Here is a 14,213-nt window from a genome sequence, read left to right on the forward strand (position 1 = left end):
GATAGTGCCAGCACTGAGAGCAAGCACAGTCCGACACAAGATGTGGGAAGCTGCTGCTTTTAAGATGGGAGAAACTTCCACATATTTATTACAGGCTGAAGGAAAGGAGCCAAGAGCCAAGAGTTAAGTGAGAGACTAAATAAAAATGAGAAAAGAGACAAAGACAAAAAACTATGAATGAATAGATCAATCAATGAAGTATGCTCCCCAGATCCCAGAAGAGGAGAATATGGGACTGAGAACACAATCAGAGGAATAGACTGCTGAGGAGGAGGGGGATATTTCTTCCTCTGAGAAAAGAAGGAAAAGGGATAAGGGTGGGAACTGATATAGATAAGTTTGTGAGTGTTGAGGAGGGAAGCTGAGGGAGTTTGGCTTTCCTTACAAGCTAGTGAGAATGAAAGGTGATAGACTTGGATCTTTGCTTCACAGTCCTCTTTAAGAAACAGATGAAAGCTGCAGACTCTGTCCCCTAAAAAAGGCACATAAGCATTCACTTTCAATACATGCATCCAGATTTTGTCATCTGTGAGGCTATGGAATTCCAAAGAAATGACCTCTCACAAGCAATCTTGTCTATTAGAAGAGCACCACACAGGAAAGCAACTTACTCATTAGAAGCAGAGATATTTAAAAACTCTCACTTAAACCTCAGTGATGTACTCAATCATCAAAAAGAGATGGACTATTTGTATACAAAAGCACTAACTTAAACTCTCTAGGAATACAGACAGAGGAGAGCATCTTGTCTTTAGAAAATACAGAATGTAAAGACGATGAGCGGCAGAGCCTTGGATTTAGCAATGGCTTTACATAAAAGTAGTATTTTTGAAAAGATGAAACATAAATCTAGAGGTGAAGAGAGACAAAAATCAAGCCCTTAAATCTAGAGGACTGAAAATTGCTGGTGGTAAATGGAGCTCAAAGGAAAAGTGGATGCAAGAGAACTTTTCAAGGAGGAACCAAAAGGATTTGTTCACTAAGCACAAATGGAGGACTAAGTGATTTTCAACCAATGTGCCCCCAAAATGTTTAAAACACACAATACCTGACTATTTAGTCAGAGGCACTGACCTCTTTTCCCTTAGATTGTCAAATTAAAAAAATGACAACAGCTAACACAATAATAGCCACTTGGTGTGAATGAATCAAAATTATACTTTTTTTTGTTTGTTTTACTGTCAAAAATATACTTTTTGGTGTGCTGCAGAATTTGAGTAACTAGTTTACGTGTGCCATGAGATGAAAAGGGTTAAAAACAGCTGGACAAGGAAAGGAAGAGTCAAAAACTACTTGAAGGTTCTAAGCATCCACACGAGCCTTTTCATGGCTTGTAGATGCTTGAGTCCCAGGAATCATGCTTACATTTCAGAGCCATTTGCCAGAATCTACAGGCTCAGAAACGCGCACATGCCAGGTGTCTGTATGAAACACACCGACTACTCCTCTGCTCTAGTCAACTGCTTGCAGTGACCCAACACATGTTGAACTGAGGGCAGAGGGTGCCAACAGGAGCAACTGATGATGGAGTGAAGTCTTTTAAAAAACATATTCACAAACTGATTCCATTCACTGCTTCATATATAACCATACTCTGCTAAGTAACGCACGATATTAAAAACTGCCAAGTCACCACGTGTCTCTATCAGAAATAAAGATTAACTGCACCAAGCACTAAGAGTACACCACACACTACACCCCATTTTTCTCCTATTATCTCATTTTAAACCTCCTTACAACTCTAATGAGATTGTCGTTCTTTTTTTAAGTATTGAAGACAGTAAAACCAGGGGGGTAGGCAGTCTGGCCAAGGTCACAGAGCTGGTACGCAATAGGCCAGGACCTGGACCCAGGCCCACCAGGTGCCAAACCTGTGTCTCTCAAATGATTACACAAGCCCACCTTATGCCAAAATCAAATCCCCAAGACAGACTGAGTCACTACGGCATGGTGGTTAAGAGTACAGGCATCACAGATAGACAGACAAGACAGAGACTTTATGTTTCAATTCAAATCAAACTGAAATAAGCAAAAATTTTTTGCACTCCTACAACAATACAAGGAAGAAACAGTCGGGAGTTATTTAAAGAAGCTTAAGGTGTAAATGACCTCACCTCTGTAGGAGCGTACACTCAGGTGAAATAAGAAGCAATTTAAATTATTATAAAATATGACTGGCAAAAATGATATAAACTGTAAATGCCGTAAGGTTTGAAGCAAGAAAGCTCATAGTGGTCAGGGCCAGTTTTATTACTAAGGTAGTACTTCAGCTGAACTCTTACTAAGAATTGGGAGAAATTCTGCACACTAACAGGATGGAGCATTTCAAAGAGCATTCCTGAAGTAATCATGACAGGAGACCATAGAATTATAATACAAATATAGTATGAAGACTCTTTTTAACCAATCATCTGAACTATCAACCCTGAGGTGCTAATCGTTACACAGCCCAGGAAAGAAAGTAGCCACCAAGGACTGGGCTAAGAGGGAAGAGCTTCTCTTCAAAAATCCAGCTCAATGCTACAGGACTGTCAAACAACACGATTAATTTCCCAAAATGCACTCTGGAACTAAGGCATCCAAATAAGCGCTCTCCTTTATAGTAAGGTGAATCACTCTTCCAACAGACTGAATTTGTCACCGCTTCTCTTCTGGAACTGCCCTGAAAACCATTTCACAATCATTCTAATTTTTTGACAGCCATGACTAAAAACCAATTTATAATCTCTCTAATTTTTTCAGTCACGAGTAGTTTGGACTCCAAAAGAACATCAACCAGCTTTTCTCTAACTTGACTCTAGGTAATCATAAAATGAAAATCCACCCTCAAAGAATTAATTTGCCACCATGAGAATTTTCAAAACAATGTGCCACAGGCTCTGACAATTCCTAAAGATGAGTTCCAACAAAGACAAATACTGCCCACCAAAAATATATACATGCAAGTTTTTAGGGTGTAGATCACTTATAGATAATGCCATTTGGGTTATTTAAAAACCCACACCCCTGCTTTCCTTAATACTCCTAGCATCAGGTATAACGACTGGTTAGACACAGTTTTCGGATAAAGGTATGTCCTATGAATCCATCCATGACTCTGCTACAGATTTAGGGGGAAGTGGCCCACTTTGCCATTATAAGTAAAGCAAGAAGAGGGATTTGCCTGTTGTCTAGTGGCTCAATTCTAGCTGTCAGTTTCTGAGATTATGAAATACCATCTCTCTCCAGTGTCTTACCCTCTTCCTCTTCAACTCCCTCATCTCTTGCCCACTCCTCAAAAGGATTCACTTCAACTCCCAGGGCTTGGCCTTCTCTTATCCCTCCACCTTCAAGGTGGACCCAAGTCCCTTGTTTTAAGGACTGCCAAGATGTGTGATGAAACAGATAGGAGAAAGGGAGGATGTGACTGTGTGTGTTGTGTTTGTGCTCAGAGAAGTGTTCAAACAAGAAAAGGGAGGATCCCTTCCTGTAAGTGTTATTTTATCTTAAATACCTTCCCAGTTGTCATCTTTGGACTGTTCTCAGACACTGAAAGACTTTCCTTCCTTCCCACAGGCCACAGAAGTATGGGATCTATGTCCTCCTTTCCTTCACACATAGGACTGAACTGCACAAGCTAAATCAGAGCCCCTCTCTACCATCCAGCCAATTCAGTCTCATATTTAGAGTACTCTGCTGCTGCTGCTTTACAAGACAGAGCAGATAGCTTCCTCTTTTCTTAGAAGGCAGCCTCTGCACACAGCTCCATCGTGGTCTCATGTGCGCACTCTTTTGTTGGTATTTTTAAGTGATTTCTCTACCAGACTCGAAGCTCCTTGAAAGCTAACACAGTACGCTGCTCACCTCTGTATCCCTAGCACATAGTGGCCACAAAATAAATGTCTGGATCAAATACACGAATGATAGCTCTGAAAGAGAGTTCAGAAAGAGAATCAACCAGACTAAACGGAACTGTAGCATACAACTGTTTTGTAGCCTTGCCTCAAAGTAAAAATTAGAGTTAACAGTTTGTTCAATCAATAACAGTAAAGATATTAAGTCATTCAATGGTAACAGATGCCATAATTACATGGCAGCTTAGGATGACGGCACTTATTACATTAGCAACTTTAGACAAAACACTTAACCTTTCTGTGTCTGTTTTTTCCCTCTGTTAAACCAAAGAGGGTCAACGGAGCGGGGGGCGCGGGGGGTAGGTCCCTGGCTGGTGTGGCTCAGTGGATTGACCACCAGCCTAGGAACCAAAAGGTTGCCAGTTTGATTCCCAGTCAGACCTCATGCCTAGGTTGGGGGGGGGGGGGGGCGGTGAGAAGCAACCAATCAATGTTTCTCACCCCCTTTCTCCCTCCTTTCTCCTCTCTCTGAAAACAAATAAATAAAATCTCAAAAAGGGGAGGGTGATAATGCCTGTTTACCTAATCACAAAGTTGTAATGAAGCTCAAATGATGTGATACATAAGATCATTACATAAATATAATGCATTATCAGGCATATTTAAACAAATAATTCTCATTATTAGTGTTATTTTACGTGCATACACTTGACTAAAACATACAAATAAAGTTCAGACAACACAGCCTACTATCAAATATATAATGAATATAATAATATATGTGGATCATGAAAATTTTTTCAATCACAGGGATTTTGTAGAAACCCCCTACCGATTCAATTTGTCTTTAGAAAAGCTCCTGATTACATGGAAGTTAAATTTTAAATGATTCTGCAGAGAGGTTTGGGCTATTTATTTGTTTTGGTGCATAAGCAGAAGGCTTCACCCACCAAGTCCGTGCTGAGCTGCCTGAGGCACCAGCCATAACACTGGGCTCTGCACCCAGCTCGGCTCTGCGGCAAACAGCCCGAGGGGCCCAAACCCGAGTTTCAGCACACAGCGGGCTGCTCTATTGCCAAAGCCTGCAGATGAAAACACAGGCAAGCACAAATATAATTCTTTAATAGTACATAGGTCAGCCTATCCCTATTATCAGGACCCACGAGAGCCTGAACAAAACAAAAAATGAGTAAAATCAAGGAATGAGTGCACCAAGGCCAGCAACATGTGACGAACACATAGTTAAAAGCATTTTCTCTTTTTAGAAAAATAAAGTACTTCTGTCAGAGCAGTAACTATAGTGAAAATGTAAAACAAAGGTTGGTTCCAAATATGGTACAAACATCACAAATAACACCATGCTATAGATCTGGGGGCTGTTGGGTTGTTTCAACTTGACTTGAATTCCTAAAAATATCTACCTACTTCTCCAGCAACCATCCTCTGTACTTTAAGCAAGAGCAAAACAGATGGCCAAGCTGCTGACACTGCAGGCCCAAGGCTTTTCGGCTGCATTGTTCCAGTTATCCAATGCGTAAAGAGGTGAAATACAGGATAACATGGTATAAATCTAAAAGAAACCAATGGAAACTAAGTCATATGCCACCCAAAACAATTCTGCATTGGAAGGCAAATCGTGCACTTGTCCCTAAAAATATTTATGCCTTGGTATTCACAGTTTGTAGGAGTTTGACACCTTTCTGAAGGAGACAGAGGCAAGCTAATCACTGTGAGTCCTAGAAATAGTCCCTCAGAATCATCTCTAGAAACACCCAGAGAAGTAAACAATAATCAGCTGGAAGCAGAAATATCAAGAATAATGAGCTTCCAGGATTTCCCTCTAGGTGTAAAAGCAGTCAACTCCTATTTTTAATCTTGTTCTGGCGCAAACACCCAGCCAAACCTCTCTCTTTCTGGCTAATCAAAGATAGCTGATTTGTTACTGTCAAGTAACTGCTTTGAAAGTCACAACTGAATGGCAGTCATCACAGATTTAAAGACAACGCTTTAGATGAGAAGAATAAAGTATGTTGAAAGGCTGAAGGAATGGTAATGCCCTAAACACAGAAACAAACTCATCCACTACCACTGATCTGGGGACTGGCCAAAGAATAACTTCTCAACTGATTAACTGATAAATATATATGTTGGTAATTAAGTGCAAATGAACTGTCCTTCCATGTCAAACTAGATTTCTAATACTCAGATCTACTTCTGGTTTTACACTGTAAAGAATGGGGGTGGAAGAGATAATGTCTCCATAAGTAAACACAAAGTCAGAACTCTCCTGGGAACTTGTCACATTCTTTTCCAATCAACAATTTTGAATCCACTTGAAAAATGCCAGTGAAGAGGGCCTGTGACAAGAAACTCAGTAAGAATATGCAACACTGGGGACACCACCACAGTGCTGACATCAACCTTGGACAAAATGCTGCTTTTGTCTCAGAGGCAGCCTGTGACAAAAACAGGAACTTTATGAGAACTGATCACTACTGCACAAGAAGCCTGATCACATGCCCACAACAGAGCAATGTTTCTCTCATTGTTATCCAACAGACTAGTCTAATAACAGTGGCTTCATTTATTTCATTTTTAATTCTGAAAATAAACCCAACTCTCCTAATGCCAATCCATTGTCAAAAGAGAGAGGGTGCCGGCCAGGATTTGCAAGTTACCTCTCCTTCCCTCTTCATAGACTCCAAAAGGTGATTGGATGCGGGAAATTCAGCCGGAATACAGGTACCAGGGGGAAAAAACCCTTATGACAAAGGTGGTCTCAAAGCAGCACTGTGTGTCTCTCTCTGGATTAAAACCACTGCTTCTATCCTCTTTAGGACCCTCAATGGCCCACCCTGTTTCTACCTCATTCCTGTCACTGGGGAGGCGTTTCGCATTGTTAAAGGAGGAAGAAATGCTGCGGATTTTCCATGTGTCCTCTTTTTTTTTTTTTTTTTTTTTTGGCCGCGGGCAGGGTGGCTGAAACAGGCGTGGGGCCCTCCCCTCGAAAAAGGTAGAGGACTGGAGAAACGCTGTCAGCCACCCAGCTCGCAGCTTCGCCCCCACCCCCACCGTGCCCACACGCCCGGACAGAAGCGGAGGGCGCAGCTTTGTCTCGGGTTTCGGGGCGCAGGAAGCGCAGAAGCTGCTCCGGCCTGCGGAGGACCTCTTCCCAAAGCCCCTGTTTAACCCCCTCCCAAAGAACACAATAAACGACACGCGAAACCCACTTCAGCGGGTGGGAGAGGAGGGAAGACGGCCCTTTAGAGCTCGGGCCAGATTTCCGGCATCGTTCTCCCCTCTCGCCCGCACGGCCACCAGGGCGCGCGGCAGAGACCTGCTCTCTCTCTCGCCACGATCCGCAGCGGCGTCCGGGCGACCGCACTCCCGCCTGGCTCCTACCTTCAGAGAGCTCCAGCTCCAGCTCCGCCAGCTGCGCCCGCACTTCGGGTGGCAGAGCCGCCACCGCGGCCGGCGTGGGTTCCAGGCCTCGCTCCGCCATCCCGACTCCACCAGCCACACTCCGGAACACAAGAGAGGGGGCCGCAGGAGGGACGGACTGACGCGGGCCCACACCCCGGCTACAGGATCCGGCTCCGGCCACCCAGCGCCGCCAACACCGATGCTACCGCCGCCGCCATGAGCAAGGGTCACGTGAGCGCGCCGGCCCCGCCCCCAGGCTAAGGACGCTCCACCTCCACAGCCTAGTCAAACTCAAAACTCGCGGGCTTACGGCGCCCTCTATGGGAAGCTCCTGAAAAGACGAGCCCAAGCCGCCACCTCGAATTCTCCAGCACGAAATAGGCTTGTTGAAATAGGTGTTGATGGCGTGGACACGCAGCGTTTATTTAACCTTTCACGAACTCCTGTGCGAGGACTTTTCAGGGGTTCCTAGCTATACTTTTCCAACTCTGCACTTAGTAATGTTGCCCTTGTCTTGTCCTTTCTTTACTGCATTTTGCCCTGATTGACACCTACCCATTTATAGGGATGTAAACACAGACCACTTCTTTTATGGGGGTTTACCGGTCCCTTTTGCCAGGAGCAATTGTTTCGATTTCAGTTCTAGCATTTATGACAGTGGCGGGAAATTCCAGCTACTCATGCCTAGATTTCTAACTACTTGTAAGAGGGGAACTTAATCTTTATCTTTTTATCCCTCTCAGTGTATGACTTAATAGGTATTCCAAAAATATTACTATTTTAATTCAATAAACGGAAGATGCAAACATTTGTGTACTTTTACCAGGAACTACTGTGGAGATGCTTAAATTGTCACTTACAGTCTTTCTTTAATAGTATTCTTTTTTTTTTTTTTTATAATGCCATAACTCCCCTTCACAATTTAGAGGATCCTGGTGTTTTCACCTGGCTGGAAGTTGTTCTTGAAAAAAACAGACCCCAACATTCATCCACTATGAATTTCTGGTCAGTATATCATTTATAGGCTGGAAGAAAAAAAATTTAAGTTGAGAAAATAATTTCAGCTTGAAAGAAAGGAAGAATGTGACATCATGGTTGATTGAGGGTAAACTTTCATATTTCCTTTTAACTGAAATAATTTAAGGAGAATTTGTGGGAATGTATGTATGTGTGTATATCCTCTGGTTTACAAAAGGAACTGTAAGTAGTTTTTTTAAGGCTGAAAATTCACTGACAGTGCTCCCATCAAAAAGTTGGGTCCCTGTCCTGTACCCTGAATCTGGATGGGTTTCTCACTGCTTGGACCGATGGAATACTATGTGATATTTGCGACTTGTGAGGCTAGGTTCTAGGGGGCCATGCAGCTTCCCCTGGTTCTCTTGAAATGCTCCCTCTCCAGAGAACCTCTCTCAGGACCCTCCCTCCCAGGACACTCTCTCTGAGAACCTAGCAGCCATGCAGGGAGCAGCCACATGGAAAGCCATGTAAGGTACTCTGCTCAGTGGCTCCAGCTAAGCCCAGCCTTTTAGTCACCCTAGCCTAGGGTGAAGAAGCCTCTAGATGATTTCAACCACTAGACTTTTGAATCTTCCTAGCTGACATGTGAAACAATGTGGAACGCACACAACCTTTGTCTGTATTGCCTCATCCAAAATGCCTGTGAACATAATGCAATGATCATCCTTTTATGTCACTAAGTTTGAGGTGGTTTGTTACACAACAGAAGACTACCACAAAGAAGGGCCTTGTTTATCCTCCTAAAGCTCTTCATCCCCTTTTCCTTGTCAGAAAATCACACTAACCCCTGCTGAGGCTGAATATGCCAAATGCTCACTTTCTCACCCTCCTTGGCAGGTGTGCAATCCACTAAGGGAACTAGTGGAAGGGGAACATCCAGGGAGGATTTTCCTCCCTCAGGAGAGATGCACAAGGAAAAACTGCTCTTTTATTTCCTTCCTATCTTTGGATTTGGTCCTGTTCAGTGTACCAGCAGTCATCTTGCAACCATAGGAAAGCTGAGGGAAATACAGAGACATCACCTAGAACTTGACACACTTGGTCTGCTAAAATTAAAAATTGTGGGAGACTTCCAGCCAAGATAGAGGTGTAGGTAGATACACTTTGCCTCCTCGCACAACCAAAAAAAAGGGCACAAACTTAAAAACAAAAAAACAACCAGAACTGCCAGAAAATCAAACTGTATGGAAGTCCAACAACCAAGGAGTTAAAGAAGAAACATTCATCTAGACTGGTAGGAGGGGTTGAGATGGGCAGCGGGGCAGAGAGGACAAGCAGCAAGGTGGCGGTTGAAGGACTGGGCGGGCAAGACTGCAGCTGGCGGTCCCACATTTGTGTGTAGATAAACGGGGAGGAACAGCTGGGAAGTGAGACAGGCTGCCCAACCCAGAGTTCCTATGCAGGAGAACAAAGCCTCAAAACCTCTGGCTGTAAATACCTGTGAGAGTTGCAGCAGCAGTGGGAGAAACTCCCAGCCCCACAGGAGAGTTCATTGGAGGGACCTAGAACATACACAAACCCACCCACTTGGGAATCAGCACCAGAAGGGCCCAATTTGCTTGCGGGTACCAGGGGAAGTGACTGAAAGCCCCCAAGAGCCGAGCAAGTGGCATTGTTCCCTCTCTGACGCCTCCCCCACATACAGCCCCATGATGAAGCAACCTGAGTTGCCCTGCCCTGGAAAATACCTAAAACCCCGCCCCTTACAATGTAACAGGTGAGCCCAGATGAAGAAATATGGCCCAAATAAAAGAACTGATCAAAACTCCAAAAAAAGAACTAAGTAATTAAGAGATAGCCAACCTAACAGATGCAGAGTTCAAAACACTGGTAATAGGGATGCTCACAGAAATGGTTGAGTATGGTTGCAAAATAGAGGAAGAAATGAAGGCTATACAAAGTGAAATAAAGAATAATATACAGGGAACCAACAATGAAGGGAAGGAAACCGTGACTCAAATCAACAATTTGGAGTAGAAGGAAGAAATAAACATTAACCAAGAACAGAATGAAGAAACCAGATTTCAAAAAACAAATGAGGAGAGGCTTAGGAACCTCTGGGACAACTTCAAACATTCCAACATCTGAATCATAGGAGTGCCGGAAGAAGGAGAGGAAGAGCAGGAAATTGAAAACTTATTTGAACAAATAATGAAGAACTTCCCCAATTTGGCAAAGGAAACAGACTTCCAGGAAATCCAGGAAGCCCAGAGTTCCAAAGAGGTTGAACCCAAGGAAGAACACACCAAGGCACATCATAATTACATTACCCAAGATTAAAGAAAAGGAGGGAATCTTAAAACCAGCAAGAGAAAAGGAGACAGTTACCTGCAAAGGAGTCCCGTAAGACTGTCAGCTGACTTCTCAAAAGAAACCTTACAAGCAAGAAGGGGCTGACAAGAAGTATTCAAAGTCATGAAAGGCAAGGACCTACATCCAAGATTACTCTATCCAGCAAATCTATCATTTATGGAAGCTTTGGAAGGGCAGATAAAGTGCTTCCCAGATAAGGTAAAGATAAAGGAGTTCATCACCACAAAGCCCTTATTATATGAAATGTTAAAGGGGCTTAACAGTAAAGTTAAGGCACAGTGAGGAAGTAAAAGAGTAAAGTAAAGAACAGTGAGGAAGTTCAGAACAGTACAGGAAATGGAGAAGCCAAAGAACAGATATGTACAACCCATAGATGTGGACTAAGGGGGTTGCTGGTAGGAGGGGAGGTACAGGGTGGAGGGGAATAAAGGGGAGAAAAAAAATGGGACAACTGTAATAGCATAGTCAATAAAATATACTTAAAAAAAAGAAAAATAATGAAGCCACTAGAAAAATAAATAAATAAAATAACAAATTGTGGAACTGCCTATATTGGGCTTCTCCTTGCTATACAAGGAAAAAAATTTAAACCTCTTTTCATTAAATATTCTGTTATATACCACCCAAAGCTTTTCATCTGAGAGTGAATATGGTACCAAAAAAATGGAGTATTTTCGGTGAGCCAAATGTTGTTTTGCTAGGGCAAATGATCAGAAAAAGTCAGGATTTGAGGGAGGGGGTGAGTTGACTTCGATGTAGCTTTCAGTGAATTCATACAATATATAAACAGTCTGGCATCCCAGCTGAGGACAGGTAGAGCAGTTTGGCCTTGCTAATAAGCTCTCCAGGCTGCAATCCAGGTTAACAGGCATGGTAGAGTAAAGCTTTGTTGGCTTGGGGAAGCCAATTTCTTCTATGCCCAAGTTAAAACTAGGATAAACAGAAGCAAGAACAGGGGAGATTTAACAGGTGATAAAATTGAAAGGATTAGGGCTCCAAATCTCTGAAGAGCCTCAGGACCTTTCATTACCTTTGTCATATGAAAGGGTAATTTTAGTAAAGAATACAAGTGTGGCAGGAAAGGAATTAGATTTAGGGTAGTATTCTCCCCCTGAGGTCATTAATTTCAAACTGTCTCAAGGACAGACATTTCAACTAAAGGAGAAAGCTTATTCGCTGAGTAGAGAGGCAGAAATTCTCAAGCTTAATGACTGATCAGTGCTGTACAATAGAAATACGATGTGTGGCTCATAATGTATTTCATAATATTACAGGTGTAATATACTTTTTGGTAGCAACATAGATTAAAAAGTAGGAATAGCACATCTCAGTTCAGACTGGCCACATTTAGAGTGTTCCGTAACTCCCTGTGGCTACCGCACTGGACAGCACAAGTCTATACACAATCTTTCCCTGATTTATTGGCACGTGGAATTGACTGGATTTAATAATCTGGAAGCCCACTAGTTTTTGCAGCAACTGTAGTACCAGACATGCCACGCCTGGCTTTAACTAGCTCTAACTGTGCAACACTTAAAGCAGTCCCTAAACTCCCAACTCCCACCAACAGGAAAACAGCTGCCAGATCTCTGCAGTCCCTAAGGAGGACATATACCTAACCCCCACCTTAGGTATGCCAGTGAAGGTCAGTGGGTAATTAAAACACTCCCAGAAATCAGGACCAGAGGCTGCCAAACTAGCTATCAAAGTTACACTCCTTTTGCCAGGGTAGGATGTCTTCACTAGTTCCATCAGGTAGTATGGTAAACTGTTTACAAAAATTGCTGCAATAACCCTCTTTCCCTCCACTCACCGTATTCACTACCCTTAGTAGACCCCCTCCTATACATTCAGTTTGATCACATGACCTACTTTGGCCAATGAGACCAGAGCAAATGTTACACAGAGACTTGCAGATGTGCAGAGTCCGTTTGCATTGGCCCCTCTCTGTTTTTGGAAGCCCTGAGACCACTGTCTTGTGAGCGAGTGTGAGCTAGACTCCTAAGTGAGGAGGGAGGTGGCCCCACTACCCTCATTGCTCCAGGCAAAACCCAAACAACTGTAAAGTGTATGAGTGAGGCCAGAGACTGCCCTGTGATCACAGGTCCACAAGTGAGACAAGCCCAGCCCAAATGGCCAATGCACGCAAGCTAAAATTGATTGCCATTTTAAGCAGCTAAATTTTGTTGGTTTGTTACCTAGCAAGAGCAGATAAAAACAGGGTATGATACCTGCTCAGGATCAGTCTGTTGTATATTTCCTTTTTTGACTGGGATATTATTATACTTACACTTTCTTGTCTGGCATTGTGTTTTGCAGTGGTTTGCAAACTTTAGCATGCATCAGCATCATATGGAAAGGTTATTAAAACACAAATTGCTGGGTCCAGCCAGAGTTTCTGACTTCATAAGTTTTGGATGTGGCCCAATAATTTACATTTCTAACAAGTTCCATGGTGATGCTCATGCTGCTTGTGTGAGTACCACCCTTTGAGAACTATTGGTCTATTAGATGTGTTGGAGACAGTTAACTTGTCTTGTAACTTGGTCCATGAGGAATCATCTCTAGACCAAAAGAAGGAAGATCGCATAGTCCCGGAGGCTGTGGACTTGGAACTGGAGGAGGTAGCTGCATGATATTGGGGTTGTCTCCCTTTGAGAGAGGGGATATTTCGTGTGAGTTATATGCATTTTTATTTGCGTATAAGGCAATAAAAGTTTGCCAAAATTGAGTGGGCTGTGACAGAGGGTGTAAACTGTCTACCTAAAATTCATTTCCTCTCCTTTCCATTTTGTCTAGAGAGTCCAGCCACCTCCAGGGAAGTTGAAAATGCCAGACACTCAGCATCCCTTGCTGCTAAGGCATTATTAGCATATCATCCCATCCTGGCTCAGAGACCTAAAAAAAAGTCTTCTTGAGAGGTGTCCACAAAATTCTGGGGAAGATACTCTTCCCTGATACGGGAGACACATGAGGAGGATCCCGAGAACTCTGCTAGTTTCTTGGACAATTACACTTTCAGAATTTTGTGGCAGTGGCAAGGCCACAAAAGAATGGGACAGAGGGAGAGACAGAGTCCCAAAGGTGGTGGCAGAAGGTGGCAGCCTCGAATAACTTGTGGTCTACATCCTAGAAATACCCAAAAATGCCTGTCGGATGAAGAACAGGGGACGGATCTTGCCGAGGAGACCCTCACCTGCAGGCAGAAGCAACACAATTTTTGCATTTGTGTTAAAAGGCTCTCATTTGTAGCCCTAAACTGAATACTGGGAAAATTTAGGTTACATGAACCTACCTACAATTAAAACAGTGTAAGAAAGTTCTGTAATAAACTGGAAGACATTCCACATACAAGAAAAGTTTTCTGTGAGATGAACCAACATCACATGATTTACATGGAGATATTTATATTGCTACATCCATCTGAAACCATGAAGGAAGAAAAGAAGCACGCAATATTTCTCTTCAACTTAGGATGGTTTGGAAAAATACTAGGAGGAAGGATCTCCTCCTAAATGTGTTGTGACATGTAACTGGTGTGATTTAAAAGAAAAGGCATCTTTTCTCACTGTATTAAGTGAAATACTGGCAGGAGGTAGAAAAATAAAGTAGTTTTAATGGAGGAGT

At 43.0% G+C, this 14,213-nt stretch overlaps 1 protein-coding gene across 3 annotated transcripts in view; it reads right to left on the reverse strand.

Annotated features, from left to right (window-relative positions):
- The window catches only part of DIP2B (disco interacting protein 2 homolog B), a 215,057-nt gene extending 207,578 nt beyond the window's left edge, over nt 1-7,479 (reverse strand). For all 3 annotated transcript variants that reach the window (XM_054591118.1, XM_054591119.1, XM_054591117.1), the window contains exon 1: nt 7,236-7,479. In XM_054591118.1, the coding sequence (XP_054447093.1) occupies nt 7,236-7,335 (100 nt within the window). In that variant the 5' untranslated portion in view covers nt 7,336-7,479. The remainder of the gene's footprint in view (nt 1-7,235) is intronic.
- Between the last annotated feature and the right edge of the window lie 6,734 nt (nt 7,480-14,213).

Source organism: Pteronotus mesoamericanus, unplaced genomic scaffold, assembly GCF_021234165.1.
Source record: "Pteronotus mesoamericanus isolate MK-2021 breed Mesoamerican mustached bat unplaced genomic scaffold, CSHL_Meso_final scaffold_21, whole genome shotgun sequence".
Classification (NCBI taxonomy): domain Eukaryota; kingdom Metazoa; phylum Chordata; class Mammalia; order Chiroptera; family Mormoopidae; genus Pteronotus; species Pteronotus mesoamericanus.